Raw genomic sequence first — 27,506 nt, forward strand, 5'->3', positions numbered from 1 at the left:
TTTAGTGTTCTATAATAGTTTAAAAACATTTATTCCAAAAGTCGAATTTTATTTTTTAATTAATCTCTGTGTTTTGTGATTTCACCCCTCTGTGCGCCTTTTTAACTGCAAGGAATATTAAGATATCCGCCACTAAATCGACGGCCACACTTTTCATCACATGGACTGCGGAGATGAGGCTATCTTTGAATTTGCAGGTTGATGGTGTTGTAAAGTGTGAGATCAAAAAAAAACTGCAACCAACTTCAGACTGCTGTCATTTTTAAGCCACTCGTCCAACAGCTGTTAAAATTATTCCAGTGACAGCTCATTATATTGTTTACAAGTGTACAAAAGCATTTTGATGAGAATTTTCCGGAAAAAAAGTTATTCGTGATGGAATTCAAGCGGGATAGTGTGATCTCTTTATATTTGGCTGGAAAACCACAAGTGGCTATCGTTAGAGCATTCCACGATTTAAATGTAAATAAATCTTTTGTGTCTCGTACCATCGCTCGTTACCGTAATAGCCTGGGGCGTAGCTTGACGTCAAGGAAGTGGACGGAAGGCGGAAAACCAGAAACATCCTCAGAAATGGTTTAAAAAATAAAGAAGCGACTTGATCGAAACCGGCGTCGCAGTGGCCGAAAAATGGCTCGTGAGCTGAACATATCGCAATATTCCATTCGGCAAATATTGAAAAATGAGCTCTGGGTAAAGCCATTGAAATTCCAAAAAGTGCAAGAACTTACACCGCAACAGAAAGAAAATAGACTAAAAAGAGCTAAAGAGTTGCTTCGCTTGGCCGTAAGTGGTGAACTGCCGAATTTGGTTTTCCCCGATGAGAAAACATTCGTTGTCCAGCAGTTTGAAGTTTACTTGGCCACCAGAATTCCAGCGCTGGTCATGGTGATGGTGTGGGCCACCATAACAACCGATGGTCGCCCTCACGTTGAATTAATCGTCCGTGGCATCAGAATAAATGCCGAATTTTAACGCGAAAAATATTCTGGAGGGTGTATTAGAGCCGCAGACCTTGGACATTGCAACAGGACTCATCACCATCGCACTTAGCATGCGCCGCCCAAAAATGGTAACAAAATGAGGTTCCTCGTTCCATTTCCAGCGCACAATGACCACCAAAATCTCCTGATACCAATCCGTTGGACTACTGTGTCTAGAGTATTTTGGAAAGCAAGGTTGGCACTAAAAAATACCAAAGTGTCGATCACCTCAAGCAAGCGCTTCGCCGGGAATGGGCCAAAAAACCGCAGAGTAATATTCGGCAGCGTATGACGGTTTCATTGGCCGTTTAAAGGCCATAATTCGTGCCAATGGTGACCAATTCGAACAAATCTAAACTTATTCTAAAATTTGATGCTATTTCCGATATTTTTGCTTTCATTTAATAAAATTTAAAGGAAAATGGAAAAATTATGGCGTTTGACTTTGTTGCAATTTTTTCAACTCACCCTGTAATTCCAATTGCTAGAAGGGGTGGGCCGATACATTTCATCTTCATAGCAGACCGTGTGTTAATAAAAATATGGTGATATTTGATTATTCTCTCTCTTTCTGAGCAGTAAAATCTTTTCTTTCAAAATTTCGACCTTTAGTACCAGAAAGAGTGAACCGATATTTCCCAACTCCGACTCTAATCTAAGTTTAATAATAATACTTCGATGAACCATGTTTGCACCAAATCGGATGCTCCCTTCGAAATTTATCGTGCGCTCCAGCCAGCCAGAGGGACGGACATCACTAGAGCGACTCCAAATGTCCTGAAACGGATTTAATTCAAAGAGACCTAGCGTCTAAAACCGTTATTTCTACGAGACACGTTTTGGCGGAGAACATTTCAACAAACCCGTATTGTCTAGTGATTAGGATAGCCATAAAATTTCTTCCGTATAAAGCTTTTTGGCGTTTTTTAACTATTACCTTGTTGACAACACTTTTCCTTCCCAAAATCACTCTCTCCCAAAGGCTCTCTCGGCTCGTGTGTGCAACAGCGAACAGAAACCGAAATTATGTTACAGCATTTATGAAACCGACAGGCTGGAAGGCAGGCAAGCAGACAGCTGGGAGAAACCTAAACCTCAACCACAGCTCGAAGCAGCAGCGCAGCGCACCGAACCGCTCTTCATTTGAATATCGAATGTTTGTTCTGTGGCGTATGGCAATGACTCTCCTGTGGCGCCTCTTCTTTTTTTTCACTCCGCATTTTATTATTGTTATGTTATGATTTCATGTGTGGCTGCTGTTGTTGTTGGTGGTTTTGGCTGTTCTTGCGTTTTTTGTTTTGTTTTCATTTCGTATCTTTCGGTTAGTGTTACTTCTTCGGGATTTAAGTGGAGAGAAGTGGTCCCTTTGGCGTTTTTTGTTGTTTCTTCTTCTTCGTCGTCGTCGTCGTTTTTTGTTGCCATGTTGTTGTAGGTTGTGTACACACAGTGCTCAGGTTTAGTGGTTTTGTGACGGACGCGGTCAGGAAGCCAGGACACCACCGAAAGAAAAAAATAAAACCTCTGCTGCTCGCTCTCGATGTCAAAAGTGTAGAAGGTTATGTCAGCTGTATTATGAGGATGATGACGATGATGAGCGTGTGGTTGTGATAAATGAATCTCGCTCTCTTGCTCGAGTTCTCTTTGCTCTCAAATAAATCAAACTTTGATTTGGAATTCTTCCTTTCCCCCATTTGCAATGAAGGGGGGGTTGGTGGGGGCGAACTTTTGACAGATTGATTGTCATGTTGTCTGCTTAGAGCTGGGAAAATTTAATTTATGAAATGAATAACATTTTTTGAGTGGAGAGATGAGAGGAGGGGGTGTGGGGTTTGTTCAATGGATTTTGAAGAGGATCTCTTTGGGGAAAACATATCCTACATACGCACGCACACACACACACCTACACACATGTAAGTGGATTTCAATACTAACATTTGTAATGATAAATCCACATGTGCAGCCGTAGTTGGTACAGATGTACCGACGTGGAAGTTGCGTTACATTTATGTCACTCAATCTGCTTAAGTGCGGATTGCTTGGATTTTTGTGGGAATCAAATATTTATTGAATTTGTCCCGACATTTGAAAATTGGGTAAAGTAAACGAAACATGTTCCGCTGCGAAGGATTTATTGTGATAAATTTGAAGCAGTTTTTTCGTTTCGGCTGGAAATTTTCTTTGACAGATGTCATTCATTTCGAATGGAGACAGAGTTATGAGGACACATGTCTGGCAAGGTTAAGAGCTAATAAAACATAATTCATCGGCTTCGGCTTCATTCGGGAAATGTGAGAGGATAAACCCAGAAAAACCAGACAGTTTTAATGGTGTAAGAATAGAGCTCCAATTCAGGTTGCAAGCGCAGACCTTTCGGAAATCTTGGAATATACCCTCCAGTCTTTACTGAAGAAGACCTCCTAGCCTCCGAGGAAAAACAATTTCTGTTCTTCTCTCTTTTAGAGAAAAGACCTTCAGGCCTTTTATGAGGTGAATGAATTCAGGTCTTCTACTGCGATTCGACGCTAATGGGTGGAGAAATCCTCTATGCATTCTACGGAGAAGACCTCCAGGTCTTCTGTGGACAACAACTCTAAATCTTCTGTAGAGAAGTCCTTCAGGTCCTACAGGTCTTCTATGATGAAGACCTGCAGGCCTTCTATGACGAAGACCTTCCGGCCTTCTATGACGAAGACCTCCAGTCTTCTATGGAGAAGACTTCATGTTTTCTATGGAGAAGACTTCACGTCTTCTATGGAGAAGACTTCAGGTCTTCTATGGCGAGGATCTCCAGGTCTTCTATGGAGAACACCTCCACGTCTTCTATGGAGAAGACCTCCAGGATTTCTATGAAGAAGGCCTCATGGTATTTTATGACCTCCTGGTCTTCTATGAAGAAGACCTACTCCAGGTCTTCTATGAAGAAGACCTACTCCAGGTCTTCTATGAAGAAGACCTACTCCAGGTCTTCTATGAAGAAGACCTACTCCAGGTCTTCTATGTAGAAGACCTACTCCAGATCTTCTATGAAGAAGACCTCCAGGTCTTCTATGAAGAAGACCTCCAAGTCTTCTGTGGAGAAGACCTCCAGGTCTTCTGTGGAGAAGACCTCCAGGTCTTCTGTGGAGAAGACCTCCAGGTCTTCTATGAAGAAGACCTCCAGGTCTTCTGTAAAGAAGACCTCCAGGTCTTCTGTAAAGAAGACTTCCAGGTCTTCAGTGAAGAAGACCTCCAGGTCTTCAGTGAAGAAGACCTCCAGGTCTTCTGTGAAGAAGACCTCCAGGTCTTCTATGAAGAAGACCGCCAGGTCTTCTGTGAAAAAGACCTCAAGGTCTTTTTTGAATAAGACCTCTAAGTCTTTTGTGGAGAAGTACCTAAGTCTTTTATATAGAAGACCTCCAGGTCGTCTGCGAAGAATACCTCCAGGTCTTCTATGAAGCAGATCTCCTGGTATACGGTTGGTAAATATAATCCTAGAATTGAACAGTTGGCATCTCTGACAGGACTATTTTCCCTCCATTTATCTGCTGGATATACATGGCTCAGAGTATGAGCTCCCATTTTCCACTTGACTGTCAGTCTGTCTGCCTTTCTGTGTGTATGTACGTATCATTTTCCCACTTCCACTTGCATTATTATAATCATCATGATTATTAATTGATAATCATCTATAAAGGATGTGGAAATTAAATAAACACTTGAAGTGGGTAAGCAGAAGCAGAGATTGCGAGGCGAATGTCCTTCGCCAAAGTAAAGTAAAATAAGCAAATAATTGTCTGCCGGATACGGAAAGTACACAATATTGTTACAGACACACACACACTCACCCACGCACACACTGACGTAAACTCAACTACAAACATAGTAGCAAACACCTACTTCCTGTCCTGTTCGTTTGTTCTGTTGATTATTAGTAGTGGTAATATGACTTTAGGGAATTATTATCCTCATCATCATCGCCATCATTGTCCTTCATGGTAGTATCGGTCGTAACAAACTGATTGGGGAATAATTCAATTTGGAATGGCTTAAGTTGTTCAGATTTGTGGTTGGTATTCAAGTAGGGAACGCTGCTAGGGGATCAAAGGAAGGGTGGTAAGACGCTATTCGAATATTATGTCCAAACATGTGATAATGGAATGTTTCTCATTATTTGAGTCCGTTCTGCAACACTTTGATTAGATATTTACTAATCACAGACTTGTGATTATGTGTTATTGTGATTGTTGTAATAGTTGTAATTCGAATAATGGCCATGGCGGTGGGGGAGGGAGTAAGGAAGCAAGCAAGTTGTAATAAGTTATATTTAATAGAGTTATTTTTTGTTGATGTGGATTTTGAAATTGAATAGGAAAATTAATTTGACTTTTTTGTGGCTGTGGCTGTGGCACGTGGGAAAATTACTAATTATCACCATCGCCGGGGTGATAAATGGTAAAGGAAAAGTTGATGAAAATGAAATTATTTTAATAATTTTTTATACCCTCCACCATACTATGGAGGGTATATTAATTTTGTCATTCCGTTTGTAACTCCTCGAAATACTCATGTCAGACCCAACAAAGTATATATATTCTTGATCAGCGTAAAATTCTAAGACGATTTAGCCGTGTCCGTCTGTCTGTGTGTCTATCTGTCTGTCTGTCTGTCTGTCCGTCTGTCTGTCTGTCTGTTGTAATCACGCTATCTTTCGAACGAATTGAGATAGAAGGCTAAAATGTTGCACACATGTATATTTTGCCAGTAGGCAGGTTAAGTTCGTAAATGGGCCATGTAGGTCCAAGTTATCATATAGCCCCCCTATAACGGTACCTCCCGATATTCGGTATTTTGATGATTTTAGCGACATTATTCACCGGAATTGTTTCAAATTTGGCATTTGAAGTTCGTAATGGATACTACAGCCTTAGACAGAAAATTATCTGTGCAGGTCCACGTCTTCGTATAGCCCCCATGTAACGGTACCTCCCGATATTCGGTATTTTGATGATTTTAGCGACATTATTCACCGGAATTGTTTCAAATTTGGCATTTGAAGTTCGTAATGGATACTACAGCCTAAGACAGAAAATTATCTGTGCAGGTCCACGTCTTCGTATAGCCCCCATATAACGGTACCCCCCGATATTCGATATTTTGATGATTTTAGCGACATTATTTACCGGGATTGTTTCAAATTTCGCATGTGAAGTTCGAAATGAATACTTCAGCCCATGCCAGAAAATTGTCTGTGCAGGTCCACGCCTTCGTATGGCCCCCATATATAAAGGTACCTCCCAATATTCGGTATTTTGATGATTTTAGCTACATTATAAACATATTTTTCTTCAAGTTTCGCAATTAAATATTGTAATAACTTATGACAAAAGTTGCCTATGCAGGTCCATGTCGTCGTATAGACATTCCGTATTTTTAAGATTTTAACAGAATTTTTAACGGATTTTATTTATTTATTTTTTTTTTTTTTTTTTTTTTGAAATTACCAAATTTGTACCAAATGGTCGAGGGTATTAATTATTGTTGCTATTATTGTCATTTGAGATTTGGAAAAGAGGTCTTCTTCGTAAAAGACCCATTGAAAAGCAAAAGGTCTCAATTGAGAGCCAGAAGGTCTTTAAATAGCCTTCTATTCCTAGAAAATTTTTAAAGCCACATAGAAGTCCCTCTATCTATTTAATGTAGAACCCCGTGCAGGGTCTGAACGGAAACCCCATAAAACGTGTATTGTCTATACGATACGATAAATCATTTTTTCTAGAGAAGAACTATACTGCATACTATAGAAGAGAGGTATTCCGTTCAAAGAAGATCTCTACATTACTTTCCATCAATAAAAGTCTTCTATTTATGGATAGCCTTTAAAAGGGGTTATTTCCTCCTATTTCTATTTTTATTAAAATTAAACTGTAGAAGACCTTGCATCTTTCATCAAGAGGCCCATCCAATTTCAATTTTATGCGAATAATTGTCAATTAAGAGTTTAACCTTTTGTGGGTAAAGTGCCAAAAAGACTGGGCCGATAAATTCCATATTCACATCAGACCTCTGGTTGAGAGAAATATTAAGATATACCAAGTTTGAAAAGAATTACTGAGTTTTTTTCGAAGTTATGAGAGACATAAATATTGAAAATTATGACCCTCTGCGGGGGAGGTATGAGAAGAAATGGGCTGATCCCTCACATATTTATAAAAGATCTTCTGCTGATGGAAATATTTAGATATACCAAGTCTGAATGGAATCGGATGTTCATTTCGCATTTTATGAGCTTCATGGATATTCAAGATTTTGACCCTTTGTGGGGGGAGGTACCAGAATAAGTGGTCCGATCTCTAATATATTTATAACAAATCTTGTGTTGATGGAAATATTGCGATACATCAAGTCGGAATGGAATCCGACTTTAATTTCGCGTTTTATGAGCTTCATGGATATTCAAAATTTTGACCCGTGGTGGGGGAAGTATCAGAGGGAATTGACCGATATATCCCATATTCACAGCAGATCTTGTGCGAGTAGAAATAATGGGATATGTGAAATATGAAGAGAAACGGATGGTTATTTCAGAAATTTAAAATAGTTTCGGTTATTCAAAACTTTGACCCTTTGTGGGGGAGGTACCAGAAAGAATGGTCCGATCTCTACAATATTTTTAATAGATATTGAGTTGATAGAAATATTGAGATGTGCCAAGTCTGAATCGAATCTAATGTTAATTGTGCCTTTCATGAGCTTCATTAATGTTCAAAAAATTAACCCTTTGTGGGGGAGGTACCAGAAGGAGTGGACCGATATTGCCCATCTTAACAACAGATCTTGGGTTAATAAAATTATTGGGATTTGTGAAATTAGAAGACAATCGGACTCTTACATCACATTTTATGAGATTTGTAATCATTCAAAAATGTTGACCATTTGAGGAGGAGGTACTTGATGGATTGGACCGATATTGTCCATTTTCACACCTGACCTAGCACTGACACCAATATAAGGATTCGCAGAGTTGGAGCAAAATCGGATTATCCTTTCTCTTTCTATGCAAAAAAATATATTTTTTGAAAATTTCGACCTTTTGTGGGGGATATACTAGAAGGAGTGGACCGATATTGCCCATCTCCAAACTCGATCTAAGTTTGAAAAAAAATATTACGATGACGGACGGACGGACATAGCTAGATCGACTCCAAATGTTCTGAATTTTGTAGATACCCTCTGTAGCCATATAGCTGAGGGTATAAAAAGAGGTCTTCTTCGTAAAAGTCCTGATGGTCTTCTCCATAGAAACGTCTTCCCCATTGAAAGGAATTTGTCTTAATGGAAAACCAATGGTCTATATCAAGCTTTATATTCCTAGAGCACGTATTTTATCTAGAATTCCGTACAGAGCTGAAGAGAAGACCCATAAATCGTATTTTGTGTATAGAATAATTCTTTCTCTATATAGAACAATATCATGAATCTATAGAAGAGCTTCAAAAGGTTTTCAGTCCAAAGAAGACCTCTAGATGACTTTCTGTCAACGAAAAGCCTATTATCTATGGATAACCTTCGGAAGGTCTTCTTTCTGTATCTCTATGTATCTACTATTTTTATTAAGAGAAAACTACAGAAGACCTGTGGGGCTACCCATCTACAGATTGCCAGGAAATGAAGGCGCCAAAAACATCCATTTATGGAGGCCTATTTCTTTGAAGGACAGGGAGTGGGCCCATATATTCCATATTCACAGCAGAATTCTGGTTGAGATAAATATTTTGAAATACCAACATTAAAAATAATCACTGACTTGTTTCGCAAGTTATGAGAGACATAAGTATTGAAAAATATGACCCTTTGTGAGAGAGATACTAACAAAGCCCAAAAGTCATCAGGCGATCTTGCTGGCCAGTGCAAATTTCGCGCCCTGGAAATGCATCCTTCAGTATATCGTGCAGTGTGTGTCGTTGCACCGTCGAGTTGCGGCAAAAAGAAGTCGTTGATCATAGCTTTGTAGCGCTCACTATTCACGGTAACCGTTTGGCCCGCGATGTCTTCGAAGAAAAAGGTCCGATGACTCCTCCAGCGAAAACAGCACACCATACACCAAGCTTATTTACGTACCCACTAAGATGGAAAGTCATGATTATTTTTGATGAAAAATTAAGGATGGCTTGGGCGTATGTTAGACGCGATTGGGGGTCAGCAGCTAACAGCTAATGCACCACCTGGACTTTGTACGGAAACATCTTCAAATCTTGTACCAAAATTCGCTGTAAAGACCGTCGACTGATACCCATTTGCGTGGCACGTCGTCTTGTCGATGTCGACAGCGCTTCCATGACATTCTCGGCTATTCGAGACGTGCGGCTAAACGTCGCCGTGTTTCACCAGTAGGCATTGGACGACCAGGCAATCTGCAACGAAATTCACGTTGTGCCAAAGTCACCGACCAACTATTGGTCTCCAATATTCCGCGTTCTGGAGCAGTGTAGCGCAACATTTTTAACGTGTGTTTCGTGTGTGTCTACAACAAATATGTGAAAACTGAATTCACATTAGGGGCCAATCGTAAAATTTATAGCATTTTCTGATAGGAGGATAACTTTTGCGTCACCTTGTAGAAGGGATGGACCGATATCTATCATCTTCATGTCAGATCTTGTATTAGTAGAAACATTTGGATGTGTGAAATTTGGAAAGAATTTAATGTTTGTTTTGCGTTTTATGACCTTCATTAATATTCCAAATTTTGACCCGTTGTGGGGTGGTACCGTTGTGGGGGAGGTGCCATAAGTAGTGGACCGATGTATTCCATCTTCACATCAGATTTTGTGTTAACAAAAATATTGGGATGTGTGAAATTCGAAGACAATCGGAATTTTTCATTTATAAGAGGTATAATTATTCAAAATGTTGACCCTTTGAGGGGGCGGTACTTGATGAAGTGGGCCGATATTGTCCATTGTCGCACATCATATAGAACTGATAAATATATTAGGATTGGCAAAGTTTGCACAAAACCGAACGATTCATTCTTGTTCTAGAAGATCAATCATTTTCTAGAAATATTGACCTTTTGTTGACGCGCCACCCATGAATGGTTACAAAATTAGGTTCATTTCCAGCGCACAAGAGCCACCAAAATCTTCGAATACCAATCCGTTGGACTATTGTGTCTGAAGTATTTTGGAAAGCAAGCAAGGTTGGCACAAAAAAAATACCAAAGCAAGCGCTTCGCCGGGAATGGGCCAAAATACCACAGAGCAACATTCGGGCAGCGTGCGACGGTTTCATTGGCCGTTTGAAGGCCATAATTCGTGCCAAAAGTGACCAATTCGAACAAATCTAAACTTATTCTAAAATTTGATGCTATTTCCGACATTTTTTGCTTTCATTCAATAAAATTTAAAAAAAACAAGTAAGCAAAGGCTACAGTCGAGCGGGGCCGACCGTTGAATACCCTACAACACTATAATCAACCATACAGTTTATACAGGCGAGGTACTCGAAAGAACTCCACAAGATATTGTGACAAATAATAAGAGAAAACCATCATGTTTCGTTCTCTAATTTTCGGATAATAGCAGCTTAAACGAATTTGCTCATTTCCAATTTATTGGTAGATGTCGGTGGAATGGACATTTTCGTATTTAGTTTACAAAAGTTGGCAAACTATTTCACACATTAAATATTTTTGGATGGCCATCCGAAACTGCTAGGCTTTTGCAATGTGCGGTAACCCCCATTCAAATGTGCGTGAGGATCGGGCAATAATTACGACCTGCTGACAATTTTGCAGTTTTTTTGGTCCATTTCAACCCCTAAATATATGGCGACCATGTCCATAAAGAGTAGGCTTCTATTCTGACCCTCATCCGATCTCCACGCAAAATTTCGTTAGGATCGGGCCATAAATGCGATCTGTATATGATATCCTGATATCCTAACTACCTAGTTTTGTTAGCTGTAGAAATATTACCAAATGTTTAATTCAAAATGAAAATATGCCAAAAATATGACAAAATTGAAAAAATATGAGAAAATGTTACAAAACCAATATTTTCATCTTTAGAGAGATATTTTTATGCGATTTTTTAGACGTTGTTTCTTTCCTGCCAAGAGGCCATTCTGAATTAATGAGAACTGTCGAAATCAGTTCAGCCGTTCTCGACATATAAGAGATCTTTCAAGCATATCTTCTTTGATAGACATATATATCGCACATATTTTGCTATATCCGATTTGTTGGATGTTAACATCAATGTAAAGGTCAGAAGTAACCTTATCATGACTTTGTGATTTCGCCGGGATTTAAAAAATTCACGGTTTAATGAAAAATTTTGAATTTTTTCAACACAAAAGACATGGTCTATTTTACCCGTTAAATATTATCCGATGACCACCCAAATTGGTAGACTTCTTCCCCGCCCTAAACTCTAGCTACATGCGAAATTTCGCGTCGATTGGTCTATAATTGCGACCTGTATAGCTACTGCAAAATCCGACATTTTTTCAATATTTGGTCCATTTCAACCCCTAAACATTTGGCGATCATCTCCAAACGAAATAGGCTTCTATTCTGACCCTAACCCCACCTTCGTGCAAAATTTCGTGAAGATCGGGCCATAATTGCGACCTGTAGAGTGATTACAAATTAACATGGACAGACGGACAGACGGACGGACGGACATGCATAGCTAGATCGACTCAGCTCGGCGAGCTAGGAAGATCCATATATACTTTCCTATATGGGAAACCAATATTTCGAGGTGTTACATAATTTTTGGCCCAATCAAACTTATAATACCCCCAACACATAGTGTTGTAGGGTATAAAAACAAGTAAAAAACAATAATTTCGGCCGGCCCGAAATTTTAATACCCTCCACTTTAGGGTAAAGGAAACATTAGAACCCGTTATGACCCACAAATACCAATTTTTAGACAAAGCCGCGAAGAAATGTTGCAAAAATCATCAAAATGCCGAATATGGGGAGGTACCGTTATATGGGGACGTCCAAAACGTGGACGGATATATCTCATTTTCAATACCAACCAGGCACAATACAAATTGTTCTGCTAAATTTTGACGCTCTTCGTCAAATAATGTGGGCTGTATCGTGATTTCAACAGACATACGGACAGGTAGACTGACGGACATTGTTAAATCGACTTAGAATTTTATGCTGATTATGAATATATATATATATAAATTGTATGGGGTCTACAACAAATATTTAGGGATGTTACAAACGGAATGACAAATTTAATATACCCTCCTTTTCAAGGTGGAGGGTATAAAAATGTAAAAATTATGGCGTTTGAGTTTGTTGCAGTTTTTTTCAGACAATTTCATTGAAAAATCTGGCTGCAATCACCAAACGGACAAGGCTATGCTGTGTTATGTCTGAAATTATTATTTCGGTGAGTTACAAAGTGAATGACGAACTTAATATACCCTTCTCAATACTATGTATGGTGGAGGGTATAAAAAATCTAAAAGTTTTAACTAAACTAGAGTTAAGCCAAGAGGAATTCGACCTTTCATACCAAAAGTCGATTAGTCAATACTCGTCTCAGGTATTCCTGGAAGTGTTTTGGTCGTCAATAAAGTCTTAATAAATAAATGACATGACATGGAGATCTCCTAAAGAGAGTTCGTTTATAAAAAACCTGTAGAAAGCCTTCAATCTTTAAACCATGATTTTATTGTTTTTATCCCTACTCACCTGTCACTATTAGTCCTTTGGGATTTAGGAAAAATCTCTCCATGTAATTCGATGACCAGCAAATTGACAATCTCTATGGTTCTCTATTGTAAATTTCTCACTCTCTCTCACCCTGTGTTATTATTTGTTTCACTCTCTTGATGGCTTGTCGTTGTTGTTTTCTTTTTGTTTTTTTTTTTTCTCTCCACTAAAATTACGCGCGCCACTTGGTTTCATTTGCCGATAATGATGAGAGAGAGAGAGATAATAATAATGAAGTTGTCGTTGTTGAGAACAATGATAATTTGCTGACTGCCTGCGAATGCTGGAGAACAACAAGATACACAGTTACAGATTCTCAGATGAAGAAGAACAACAACAATAATTTCGATTTGCTTTTTCACGTTTGCATTTGATTTCACTGGAAAAAAGGGAAATGATTTGGATTTTATTGTAGCTTTTTATTGTTACACAAATGTGGTGCCACGGCTGCTGTTGTTGCTGCTGTTGCTATTCTCAGATGATGTAGAGCTATTTTGATGTGATTTTTCATTATTTCATAAAGCCAAAAATCTGTTGTTAATATTTTGTCGAGTAGATTTTTGTTGCTGTTGTTGTTGCTGCTGCTATTATATTTATGTTTTATTGTGATTCTCTTTCATGGCGAACTATAAATTTTGAATTTATGCCCGAGCAATAAAATCAAAAGAATTTTCCGATAATTCCATGATAATTCCGATGGGTATTGGGCGAATGCAAATAACACACAAACGAACGAGGGGTGGCAAAGGGCATCAGATGCCAGGCGACTAAAAATCTCGGAAATAAATATTTGCAAAGAATCTGAATAGGTTCCCCCTAAGGGAATTGTTATTGATATTCGTTTGTTGTTTTTTTTTTTCTTATTTGTTATTGTTATTATTATTATTTTTCTCGAATTGCAAAAACACGACCAGCAGCATCATCCATTCGTTGCTTGGACACGTACAACAACATTGTCAGCAGTATTTCCTCTTTTCGTTGTTGTTGTTGTTTGAGCATCTTTATTTTTTCCGCTTCTACTTCTACTTCTTCAATTCATTCACATTACCACCAACAACCACAAAAACAACACCAACTGGGATAAGTACATTGTACGTACAACATATCTTGTAAATTTTGTGTGTTACACTTTTTTCTTTTGTTGTTGCTTTTACCGCACCACAATGTACCCGCACATCATCATCGAATTCCTCCTCTACCGCACATCACCATCTCACATTCCGGTGTTGGTATTTTTATAAACCGCCCGTCCATCCATCCGATTCGCTACTCTTATTTTGCTTAACATCCAGTCACTTCCCCCCAACCCCCGGAGAAATGCTACATTTTTTTGGCTACTTGCTTCCTTGTTCGCCTTGCACAACACACGGACACACACACACAAACACACGGCACGACCGAATGAACGACGAGCACACACAGGCCGACACACAAACCAACACTTGCAGCAACTTCTTCTTGTTTTACACTTGTTTTTGATGCGATTTTTTGGCAATTTTTTTTACATTTTCCTTTACGCCATTTGACACATTTTGTATTTTCTAAATAATTTTCACATTTTCCTGGCAATTTTTATTGAAATTTTCCAAAAAAAAAAACCCAATTACCGACTCACGAATTTGCAGAGTTTTATTCTTTACCGTTTGACGTCTAAAACAACACTTAATAAGGCGCTTACGGTCCTTTTTGCACAGATAGATACTTTATCTCTTGTTTGGGGGGAGCACTCTCTCTCTCTCGCACGCTCGTTCTCTCTGTGAAAACAAAACAAATGTGTGTTGTTTTGTAAATGGGTTACTAGATGGCGTTGTTTGGAGTTGTGCCAAAATGAGATAAACAAGATGAAATGATGTAAAAATGCAACTCTGTGTTACAGGGAGTCAGATAAGGCACAGTGGGATGATTCAATTTAAATAATAATTTATCTAAAATAATAATAATGATAAAAAATAGAAATATAATAATAATAACAATAAATATAAATTAAAAATGAAATAAATATATAAACGAAAAAATAAAATAAAATAAATACAACAACAAAGACCTTAAGCTCGAACAACACTTGTTTTATTAAAATATAAAAAGGTCGAATAAAGAAAAACATTAATTGCAATAACGGAGAACACGCCGAAATTAACAACAACAAAATAGCCTACAATAAAACAAGTTAAAAATTATCTGTCGGTTTTGCCGACAGATGTATACCCTCAGCCAATATTCGTTTATTTAAATATATTTTGACTTCTGTTATGATTATTTAAACTGTTGACCCTCTATGGAATAGGTTCCGAAGGAGTCGGCCAAGAACGTCCATTTCGTATCGGACATAAATAAATAGAATACATATATTGCGACGTACCACGTCTGGACTATATCGACTTCTTTGTTCCCTTTATATGAGATATTTGATAACTTTTAGAAAATTTTAAAGTATGTGTGATGTACCAGATATAGTCGACCGAAATATTGAATTTTCAAATCATAAATTCCATATTCATCACAGGTTTCTGGTTGAGAGAAATATTTAGATATAGCATGATGTAAGGAATCGCTGAATTGTTTCACAAGTTATGACAGACCACGTAAAAAAGCAGTATGTAAGTTTGAATACACTCCGCCATTTGGAACAAATTTGTAAATTTCCAAAAAAAAAAAAAAATAATGAAATCCGTTAAAATTCTTTTAAGATTTTAAAAATAACCAAATATAGCCGTTATATTGGGGTCTATACGCGGACGTGGAGCTAAGTAGGCAACTTTTGCCATAAGCCTTTACCAAATTCAAAAACGAAACTTAAAAAAATCCGATAAATTATGTAGCATCAACATACCGAATATAGGGAGGTACCTCAGGGCTATATAACGACCTGGACCTGCATAGACAATTCTCTGTCACAGGCTGTAGTACCTATTAGGAACCTCAAATACGAAATTTCAAACAATTTCGTTGAATATTGTACCTAAAATTGTCAAAATACCGAATATAGGGAGGTACTGATATATTGGACCTATATGAAGACCTGGACCTACATAGGCTGCAGTACCCGTTACGAATTCTAAATATGAAATTGTAAACAACTCCGGTGAATAATGTCTCTAAAATCGTAAAATATCGAATATCGGGTAGTACCGTTGTATGCGGGCTATACGATATCGTGGACCTGTATAGACATTTATCTTCCAGGGGGTAAAGTGCTTGGAAAGAACTTCTAGTATGGATTTTAGACAGTTCCATTGAAAAATGTAGCTTAAATCATCAATAAATACACGATATCGTGGACTTATAGAGAAAATAATCTTCCAGGGGGTAAAGAACTCAGAAGGAAATCCATTTGTGGATTTTCAGATAATTTCATTGAAAAATTTGGATACAATCATCAAAATACCGAATATCGGGAGGTTAAGTTATATGGGAAGTTATACAATAACGTGGGCCGATATAGCCCACTATGTATGGTGGTGGGTATAAAAAGATCTTGTGGTAGGAAAAATGTTTGTATGTTTGAAATTCGCTTTCTTGATCTTCTCTCGAACCCTATGTGGGGGAGGCACCAGAAGAAAATGTCCGATTTCCATCATATTTATAACAGATCTTGTGTTGATAGAAAAATTGAGATGTACAAAGTCTGAATCTGATGTTAATTTTGCTCTTTATGAGCTTCATGGGCATTAAAAATTTTGACCCTTTAAGGGGGAGGTACCAGAAGGAGTAGACCGATATATTCCATCTTTATAATAAAAATGCTGTGATGTCTGTAATTTGAAGAGAAGCTGATGCTTATTTCGGATTTTATGATCGTTTCTGGTTATACAAAACTTCGACCCTTTTTGGGGGAAGTACCAAAAGGAATGGTCCGATCTCTACCATCTTTATAATAGATCTTGCGTTCATGGAAATGTTGAGATGTGCAAAGTCTGAATGTAATTGAATTTTAATTTCGCGTTTTATGAGCTTCATTTATATTTCAACTGTTTGAACTTTGTGTGGAAGGTACCAAATGGAGTGGACCGATATATTCCATCTTCACACCAGACCTTGGCTTAATAGAAATATTGTAATGTGTGTAATTTGAAGACAATATGAATCTTGCATCACAATTTATAAGAGTTATAATTATTCAAAATTTTGAAACTTTATGGGAGAGGTGGGCCGCTATTGTCCATTTTCGCATCTGATGCAAATATTAGAATTTGCAAAATTGGAGCAAAATTGGATTATCATTTCTGTTTCTGTAAACTAAAATATTATTTTTTTTTTTTTTTTAAATTTTCGAACTTTTGGTGGAGGTACGAAAAGGAGTGGACCAATATTTCCCGTCTCCGAAATCGATCTAAGTTTCATAATAATATTACGATGTACCAAGTTTGGACCAAATCGAATAGTTCCTTTGGAAGTTATCGTGCGTATTAGCCAACCAGACAGACAGACGGACATCGATAGATCGACTTCAAATGTTATGAAACGAATTTGGTTCAAAGAGACCTAGGGTCTAAAACCATTATTTCGATAAGGCAAGTTTTGGCCGCATCAAATGATATGTACCCTCTGTAGCCATGTAGTTGAGGATATAAAAACCCCGATACAGAAAAAGATTTTCCATATATAGAAGTTGTATAGGAATTCTAATATATATACAAAATTCCGCATGGACAAATATTTGATAGGTAAAACACATTCCGTTGATAGCCCTTTAATGTCAGAAGCTACCTTAATAAAGTCGATTAAGTTACAGATACCAATTTTTGTGGCCATTGGCAACACTGGGCTAGCCCAAATTCCAAAGATTCACAACTGCCGCAATGCTTCAATTGTCAGATTCCGATAGATGGTGTCATAATACACACTAGACGCTAAAACAGATAAAAGCTTAATTCATGACTGCGCGAAACGTACAAACATGGCACCACTGCCAGCTACAAGTGGCAACAGTGCTGTATTTTCACGCCGAAGTGACATTTTAAGCTTTGATCTGTTTTAAGGTACAAGTACATAAGAAGCTTGAAATCATGGCTAGGCATATTTTGTGACATTTCATAAAGGGATTACAGAGCCGCAATAAAATCCTGCCGTCGTTTTCCATTATAATATGACATTAATATGTCTAGTCATGACTTCAAGCTTTTTATGTACTTGTGCCTTTAGTCATAATAAACTGTTGAGAACCTGTTCGATTTTTTAATATTTTTTAATTTATTGATTTTATATTCTTTATTCATATTCACTTAATAAGATTTTTATTTTGGATTAAAATTACATTAAATTGTTAACAGTTAAATAACTATAAAATTGCAATAAATTATTATTTTTATATTTTAAATACACTTAATAAGATCTTTGGTTTTATATTTTAAAAACGACTTGCATTTAATTTTTATACATATCGCAAAGGACCTTTTCCATGGGCGTATTACCGATGGTCCGTTGAAAATATATAAGTTCAATTTTATGCGAATTGATGGCTCTCAAAAGGGGCAGCATCAACAGGAGGCGGCCAAAGCGTGCCACTTGGGCGGTGAATTGAGATTTTGTGTGCTGGGCTAACATGACCTGCAAGGTGAAGGTAAAGAAAAAAGTTTATAATTAATCTTATTTATATTATTATTATTATTATTATTATTATTATTATTATTATTATTATTATTATTATTATTATTATTATTATTATTATTATTATTATTATTATTATTATTATTATTATTATTATTATTATTTCTATTTCTATTATTATTATTATTATTTCTATTATTATTAATATTATTTTTATTATTATTATTAATATTATTATTATTATTATTATTATTATTATTTCGATTATTATTTTTATTATTATTATTATTATTATTATTAATTTCTATTTCTATTATTATTATTTCTATTATTATTATTGTTATTATTTCTATTTCTATTATTATTATTTCTATTATTATTATTGTTATTATTATTATTATTATTATTATTATTATTATTATTATTATTATTATTATTATTATTATTATTATTATTATTATTATTATTATTATTATCATTATTATTATTATTATTATTATTATTATTATTATTATTATTATTATTATTATTATTATTATTATTATTATTATTATTATTATTATTATTATTATTATTATTATTATTATTATTATTATTATTATTATTATTATTATTATTATTATTATTATTATATTATTATTATTATTATATTATTATTATTATTATTATTATTATTATTATTATTATATTATATTATTATTATTATTATTATTATTATTATTATATTATTATTATTATTATTATTATTATTATTATTATTATTATTATTATTATTATTATTATTATTATTATTATTATTATTATTATTATTATTATTATTATTATTATTATTATTATTATTATTATTATTATTATTATTATTATTATTATTATTATTATTATTATTATTATATTATTATTATTATTATTATTATTATTATTATTATTATTATTATTATTATTATTATATTATTATTATTATTATTATTATTATTATTATTATTATTATTATTATTATTATTATTATTATTATAGTTATTATTATTATTACTTTTTTTAATTAATTTGCTTCTTACATGAGCTTGATCCTGAAGATTTTCAATTTGTGCCGGTTCCTTAAGGCCCCTGGTTTCGGGGCGAAATAATACAATAGCCTTAAGGCATGCAAATTCAGCCGGGTCCACAACGACAGCTTTGAATTTACAGAAAATCTCATACAGGGTACGGACATCGGAGGCAATCTGGAAGGAAATTGAAAAAAAATATATATTATTAATAAAATATATTAATTAATAATAAAAAAATTGGCTTATGATTTCAAAATTGGCATTTAATGTGCTATATCGGATGAGAATTGATGTTCTATAACAGAAAACTGCAGATTTTTCCTTTATGATATGGAAAAAAATTGCAAAACTAGTAGATTCTTGCAAATATGAAAAATAAAATAAAAATGGTGAGGAAATTGAATAACTGTGTTATATTAACAAAAATTCTCAATTTTAATCCTTTCACCCCTTGTAATGTTCAACCGATTATAATTTGGTTTCCAATGAATAAAATATCTCATATTGATTGTTGTCTTGGCTAAATAACAATAAATCACAATAGCCAAATGGTGATGGCCTCATCTGGGATTCACAACAACCATTCACAATATCTACACACCAGTTACTGTTGTGAATCAAAATAAAAGGCCGCGTTTACACACAAATTGCCGTGGATGGGTGTATGTTTACATAACATGACAGCCGTTTAAGGGACATCACTAAACACATCTCGGTGTGTGTCTCTACTATGAATATAGCGTACATGTGAACCAATTGAACACAGCTAAGGCACAGAGTTGGGAAGGTGTCTAGGAATGATGCATCTTTAGATGAAAAGCCAGACTGTCTACTTGGACGAACTGCTGAGACAGGATGTCTACCTAAACAAGCTTGTTTCTTTAGGCGATCTAAGGAGTCAGGATATCTATTAGATGAGCCTTGAGACTAGAATGTCTATTTCGACGGACTGAGGGGTCAGAATGCCTAATTAATTGAGCTGAGGTCTTATACGAGACTGTCTACTTGGACGACCCGAGGGTCAGGATATATACTCAGACGAGCTAATGGGCCAGGTTGTCTCTTTAGACGAGGCTGAGGAGCCAGGCTATTTATTTGACGTACTAAGAGACCAGAATATCTACTCTGACGAGTTAAGGGTTGTCTTAGACGAGTTGAAAGGCCAGGCTGCCCACTTGGGCGAACCGAGGGGCCAGGATATTTACTCAGATAAGCTATTGGGACAGGTTGTCTCTTTAGACGAGCTCAGGGGTCAAGCGGTCTATTAGACGAACTAAAGGAACAAGAATGTCTACTTAGATGAGTTGGGGAAAGTCAGTCTACCATACGTGCTGAGGATCCAGGATGTCTTTGTAGATGAGGGGCAGAATGACTATTTAGACGAGCTAAGTTGCCAGGACATATATTTAGACGAGATCAGGGACAAGAATGACTATTTAGACGATCTTAGGAGCCAGGCTGCCTACCAAAATGTCGACTCAGACGAGGTGGGGTCAGGAGATCTACTCAGACGAGATAAAGGGTCAGGCTATTTATTATACGAACTAAGAGACCAGGACTTCTGTTAGACGAGGTAAGGGACCAGAAGGTCTACTTAGACGAGTTAAAGGGCCAGGCTGTCTACTAGACGAGCTGAAGGACCGGGCTGCCTATAGACGTGCTAAGGGTCCAGAATGTCTACTTAGACTAGATGGGGGGCCCAGCCTATCTACTATACGAGCTGAGAAGCCAGGGTGTCTTCTTATACGAGCTGTGGGCCGGGCTGTCTATTAGACGAACAAACTGACCAGAATGTCTCTTTAGACGAGTTGAAGGGTCAGGCTGTCTATTAGACGAGCAAAGGAACTAGAATGTCTATTTAGACGAGTTGAAGGGCCATGCTGTCTTTACTCGATCTGGAAGCCAGGATGTCTGCTTAGACGAGTTCGGGGCCAGGGTGTCTTTTAGACGAGTTGAGGAACCAGGCTGTCTTATTGGACGAGCCGAGGGGCCAGTATATGTTCTTAGACGATATGAGGGTCTGACTGTTTCTTTAGACTAGCCGCAGCACCAGGCTGTCTATGTCACTTACAGCAATCCTAGAAGGTCTTTTCAAAATTGGAAAAGCCTTCCTGCAGTTCTTACCTCTTCCTTGGTCATGCAGTTATTATTCCCTCCTCCCGCGCCATTGGAGGCCTCATGATTATTACAATGTTCCGTTACCGAAAATAAATGGCAATTCACCACATCCAAGGGCAGGCACCATTGAATGGCATTCAAGAGGAACAGGTCCGACCAGGACTCTTCCAGTAATATGACCTGAAAAATACAAACAATATAAATTATGAAAAACTTCCTTTGGAGTAAAACCCCTCTTACAAATGACTTACCTGATCCCTAAACGAAAGCCCTGCAAAGCTGGGCAAATTTTTGGCCCATTTCACGGCCATAAACAAGAGACGGGCACTGGTCTCATAGACCGTTTCATGCTGCTGGACATACAAATTGGAGGACATTATTTGGGCAATGTCGAATTGCATGACAGATTTTTCGCCATTCAGCACTGGTTCGGGGTCATCATCTTCATTGGTTACATCAATGGAGTCATCTGGAAGAGAGAGATAAAATTGGAAAAACATTTAAAGATCTGCCAAAAATTATTTGCATGTGAGACCTACCATCATTATCCATAATGGGACTGGAGGAACTTATGGACGAGACACTGCCTCCACTGATCTCTGTCTTTTTGTTGTTGTTGTCGCTGCTGTTATTATTGTTGTTGTTGTTGGCCACAGCTGCAGCAAACGAATGCAAATGTAAGTAGGGATCCTGCCTTACATAAAGCAGATTATGCGACCACTTACCATTTTCGGGTGGTGGCGAGCAGGGATCGATGGAATTGCTGCTCGACGAGTTGGAGGAGGACGAAATTGTGCCGCCACTCGAAGACAGATCAAGATAGCGTTTATCTTTTGTTGGTGTATTGTTTGTGTGGCTGTTGTTGTTGTTGTTGGTGTGGTAAATGTGATTGTTGTTGAACATGGGAAAACCACCGGGGCCACTGCTCTGATTCATGCCCGAGGACAGTTGCATTGAAGTGGCGGCCAAATGATTGTGATGTAAGAGACGTCCTGTGGGCAAACCGGAGAGGGCTAAAAACAAAAAGTAAGAATGGAGAATGGGCGTTTAATTGAAATGTCTAAAAGAGCACAAGACCAGGTGGGGATGGGGTGGGAAGTTAACGTTAGGCAGTTAGGCACGTTTTCACACCACTGCCTTCCCCCAGCCTGTTCCGGAAAGTAACAAAAATTGCCATTAAACAAAGTTTAACACTTACATGGCGGCGGCAGTAAAGCAGGTCCATAACAAGGTGGCGACAATAAAACGGGTGGTCTGAAATGGCCCAAAGCAAAGCACAGAAAACCAGGTTAGCTCATTTGCCTAACTCATTAGCGCGTGGAATGCAAAACTTAGTTTGCCCACACACACTTACCCAAAAACGCCCACGGCCACGGCTGCCTCACGCAAGGCCCTTCCATGCTCCATCTCCCGCAGTGTCTCTGGCCGAATGGTGGCGGTGTTTCGTGGTTGACGTTCATTTTGCACGGCTGTAATTGGTAACAGAAGATGGAAATTTCTAATTTTGAGTAGATGGCTAAAAGGTGTAGATACTTTGTGTGTGAGTGTGAGAGAATATATATTAGGTAACACCTCACCCCAACCCAACCCCACCCCCTGCTCGGCCACCATATGTGCCGAGATTTCCTGTTTATGATGAATTGTGTTGTCCTCAATGCCGACGTGTGTTTATGGCTAGGTTGTGGTAACATCAATGAGGGGGAGGGTGGGAAATGTGATGATGAGCTCTAACCCAGCAGGTTCACTGTGTGTGTGAGAGAGAGTGTGCCGGAGTTCGAATTTGTGCGTTTGATGGCATTTCAAACTGGTTCTGTTACGTAATCAATCTCAAACAGTGCACCATCACCGTGACATGAAGTGGGTGGGATGTTAAGTGGGCGTGTTAAGTATTTGACGATTGGAATCTAATTTCGGTCAAATTTTACGGAAATTTCTGTGATTTGAGGGGAACAATGGGAAATGTGGAATTTTTGGTTGGAAATAATTTCCCACGATAAGAAAACAAAAAATATTTATTTTTGAAAAAAAATAAGAATCTAGAATCCTGTCATGAGTTTATTCTGGGCAAATGGGCGGATTAAAATGATTGTTCCCTGGATTTCAAAGATTTTTTCCTATCATTAGGAGGGGCTTCAAAGGACATTTTTCTGGAGGGCATGGATTTTTAGGGATTATTTCTTTGATTTAACATTTATGACTGTAAAGGACCCTGAAGACCCTTCCACAAATATTTAATAATAATGTATTTTTTTTTTCTAAAAATTTCGAGTTTGCGTTCCCGACGGTCCTTGAAAAATTATTCCTAATGACTTTTTACATCCTTTGGGCAATGTCTCTCAAAATCTTTTTTTAAATCTCCACATTTTTAGCTAAGCATCCAAAAAAAAGGGCTTCAAGGTCCCTCAAGAAATATATGAAATAGATCCTGAAGATCCTTCAAAAAAATGTATTTTAAATATATTTTTGGGTCGAAATAATTTTTCACTAAGGAAAACAAAAATAATAATTACTTCGAAAAAGTTATAGGGGTCTATCAGGGTTATAAGCATGGATTTTTATTCTGGTCACAAGGATTTTCCTTGGACTCTTAATGATTTTCTCCTATCAATATGGGGCCATAATCGTGGATTTTTTAAGAATTTTATCTTGGATTTTTCTGGAGACCCATCATTGATATAATTTTTAAAAATTTGTCCTAGCAATAATCGTGGATTTCAATAGATTATTTCCCAGCCACAAACGGTATTCTTTGAGGATTTTTTAACAAATTTTTCCTGGTTATAAGTGCAGGATTTTTAAAAATTTATAAAGGATTATTTTTTGGTAACCAACTTAAATTTTTTAAGGATTTTTAAGAATTTTTTCCCGGACATAAGTGTGAATTTTTCAAGGCCATAAGCGTGGGGTTTTTAAGGCTGTTTTTACTGACCATAAAGAGAATTTTGTAAGGTTGGTTAAAGACTTTTTTACGGAACCTCTCTGGATAATAAGCGTGAATATTTTAAGGATTTTCAGGGACCTGTCAGGGCTGTAAGCGGGGACTTTTGAACTAATTTTTTCTGACACCTAACTGGACTTTTATCGTAGATTTTTAAAGGATTTTCCGTGACTTTTATACAGAGTGAGATGAAAAAACTGCAACCAACTTCAGACTGCTGTCATTTCAAAGCCACTCGTCCAACAGCTGTTAAAATTATTCCAGTGACAGCTCATTGTATTGTCTACAGGCGTACAAAAGCATTTTGGGGAGAATTTTCCAGAAAAAAAGGTATTCGTGCGTGATAGTGTGATTTCTTTACATTTGGCTGGAAAACCACAAGTGGCTATCGTTAGAGCACTCCAGCATTTAAATGTGAATAAATCATGTGTGTCTTGTACCATCGCTCGTTACCGTGGTAGTCTGGTAGCGTAGCCCTACGTCAAGGAAGTGGACGGAAGACGGAAAAACAGCAACATCAGCAGAAATGGTTTGAAAAGTAAAGAAGCCATTTGATTGAACCCCGCGTCGCAGTGGCCGAAAAATGGCTCGTGAGCTGAACATATCGCAATATTCCATTCGGCAAATATTGAAAAATGAGCTCAGGATAAAGCCATTGAAATTCCAAAAAGTGCAAGAACTTACCACGCAAAAGAAAGAAAATAGGCTCAAAGAGCTAAAGAATTGCATCGCTTGGCCGAAAGTTGTGAACTGCCGAATTTGGTTTTCTCTGATGAGAAAACATTCGTTGTCCAGCAGAGTTTGTAAATAAACAAAATGATCGCGTTTACCTGCCAAAGAGGTCAGATGAAAAGGTGCAGCTTCGGTTGGCCACCAGAAAATAAGCGCCGGTCATGGTGATGGTGTGGGCCGCCATAACAGCCGATGGTCGCTCTCCGCTCATATTAATCGACCGTGGCATCAGAATAAATGCTGAATATTATCGAGAAATATTCTGGAGGGTGAGGCCCAAACATTTTGGCCTCAGACCTTGGACATTCCAACAGGACTCTGCACCATCGCACTCAGCACGCGCCACCCAAGAATGGTTACAAAATGAGGTTCCTCGCTTTATTTCCAGCAAACAATGGCCACCAAAATCTCTGGATACCTATCCGTTGGACGATTGTGTCTGGAGTATTTTGGAAAGCAAGGTTGGCACTTAAAAATACCAAAGTGTCGATCATCTCAAGCTAGCGCTTCGCCGAGAATGGACCAAAATACCGCAGAGCAACATTCGGGCAGCGTGTGGCGGTTTTATTGACCGTTCGAAGGCCATAATTCGTGCCAAAGGTGACCAATTCAAACAAATCTAAACATATTCTAAAATTTGATGCTAATTCCGACATTTTTTGTTTTCATTCAATAAAATTAAAAAAAAAAAATTAAAAATTATGCCTCTTTATTTTGTTGCAGTTTTTTTTTTATCTCACCCTGTAAGAACAAATGCATGCATATTTTGAGTTTTTTTTTTTTTTTGGTGACCTATCGTAGCTCTGGATATTGATTTGTTAAGAATTTTTTTTATTAAGCCTATCATGACCAAACGAGGGGATTTTTTTCCATAAACCTATCATGGCTATAAGCTTAACTTAAAAAACAAAATTCTAGAAAGATCATGGCTGGATCAAGGCTGGACTAGGAGACTATCATTGCTATAATCGTGAATTTGTTAACCATTTATTGATTTTTCTGAAACCAATCTAGGATACAACCGTGGATTTTTTCGGAACCTGTCTGTGCTATAAGGGTGGATTTGGCCTGTTAGCGTGGATTTTTTGAAACATTTCTCTGAGACTTTTTAAATTGGACCTGTCGGATTTTTTTCTGAGTGCCTATTTTGACTAAAAATGGGGATTAATAAGGGCATTCTATCGTCGGTTTTATACGATTTTTCCTAAGATTTAAAAATTTATGTTTTTCTATCATAGCTAAAGCAAGGAATAATATGTATGCGAATTTACTTGAAAATGTGCACTTGTGGGGATTTTTTCCTACAGGTGCGGATTTTTAAGCATTTGTTGTTTAAAGATTTTGTTCTGGTTGTAGGTATTTTTAATGATTTTTTTATGGAGGTGTGGAATTTTTAACTATTTTTTAGCAGGCATGGAATATTTTTAGTTTGTTTTTTAATAGAATATTATTAGTAGGCGCGGATTTTTTAGGAAACGTGGTATTTTTTAAGAATTTGTTTTCTGGAGGTGTAAATGTTTTTAAGCATTTTTTTCTGGAGGCGTGGATATTTTTAAGGATTTTTTCTGGAGGCTTGGATATTTTTAAGGATTTTTTCTGGAGGCGTGGATATTTTTAAGAATTTTTTCTGGAGGCGTGGATATTTTTATGGAGTTTTTCTGGAGGCGTGGATATTTTTAAGGATTTTTTCTGTAGGCGTGGAAATTTTTAAGGATTTTTTCTGGATGCGTGGATATTTTTAAGAATTTTTTCTGGAGGCTTGGATATTTTTAAGGATTTTTTTCTGGAGGCGTGGGAACTTTTAAGGATTTTTTCTGGAGGCGTGGATATTTTAAGGATTTTTTCTGGAGGCATGGATATTTTTAAGGATTTTTTCTGGAGGCGTGGATATTTTTAAGGATTTTTTCTGGAGGCTTGGATATTTTTAAGGATTTTTTTCTGGAGGCGTGGGAACTTTTAAGGATTTTTTCTGGAGGCGTGGATATTTTAAGGATTTTTTCTGGAGGCATGGATATTTTTAAGGATTTTTTCTGGAGGCGTGGGAACTTTTAAGGATTTTTTCTGGAGGCGTGGATATTTTAAGGATTTTTTCTGTAGGCGTGGATATTTTTAAGGATATTTTCTGTAGGCGTGGATATTTTTAAGGATTTTTTCTGGAGGCGTGGCTATTTTTAAGGATTTTTTCTGGAGGCGTGGATATTTTTAAGGATTTTTTCTGGAGGCGTGGATATTTTTAAGGATTTTTTTCTGGAGGCGTGGATATTTTTAAGGATTTTTTCTGTAGGCGTGGATATTTTTAAGGATTTTTCTGGAGGCGTGGATATTTTTAAGAATTTTTTCTGGAGGCGTGGATATTTTTATGGAGTTTTTCTGGAGGCGTGGATATTTTTAAGAATTTTTTCTGGAGGCGTGGATAT

General features: G+C 37.0%; 2 protein-coding genes across 3 annotated transcripts in view; both read right to left on the minus strand.

Annotated features, from left to right (window-relative positions):
- LOC101890182 (netrin receptor unc-5) overlaps positions 1-14,439 on the minus strand; it is a 141,979-nt gene extending 127,540 nt beyond the window's left edge. The window contains exon 1 of the mRNA XM_020034772.2: positions 12,688-14,439. The gene's annotated coding sequence lies outside the window, so the exon portion shown is untranslated. The remainder of the gene's footprint in view (positions 1-12,687) is intronic.
- Positions 14,440-18,042: 3,603 nt separating this feature from the next.
- Positions 18,043-27,506, minus strand: part of LOC101890022 (photoreceptor-specific nuclear receptor) — a 41,445-nt gene continuing 31,981 nt past the window's right edge. Inside the window, exons 4-11 of one of the 2 annotated variants that reach the window (XM_020034774.2) lie at positions 22,774-22,888; positions 22,618-22,673; positions 22,145-22,432; positions 21,959-22,075; positions 21,671-21,888; positions 21,426-21,599; positions 19,311-19,475; positions 18,043-18,255 (exon numbers count right to left, since the gene is read on the minus strand). In XM_020034774.2, the coding sequence (XP_019890333.1) occupies positions 18,073-18,255; positions 19,311-19,475; positions 21,426-21,599; positions 21,671-21,888; positions 21,959-22,075; positions 22,145-22,432; positions 22,618-22,673; positions 22,774-22,888 (1,316 nt within the window). In that variant the 3' untranslated portion in view covers positions 18,043-18,072. Of the gene's footprint in view, positions 18,256-19,310; positions 19,476-21,425; positions 21,600-21,670; positions 21,889-21,958; positions 22,433-22,617; positions 22,674-22,773; positions 22,889-27,506 lie in introns of both variants that reach the window. The other variant, XM_020034773.2, reaches the window with a different exon arrangement.

Source organism: Musca domestica, unplaced genomic scaffold (assembly GCF_030504385.1).
Source record: "Musca domestica strain aabys unplaced genomic scaffold, Musca_domestica.polishedcontigs.V.1.1 8, whole genome shotgun sequence".
NCBI lineage: Eukaryota > Metazoa > Arthropoda > Insecta > Diptera > Muscidae > Musca > Musca domestica.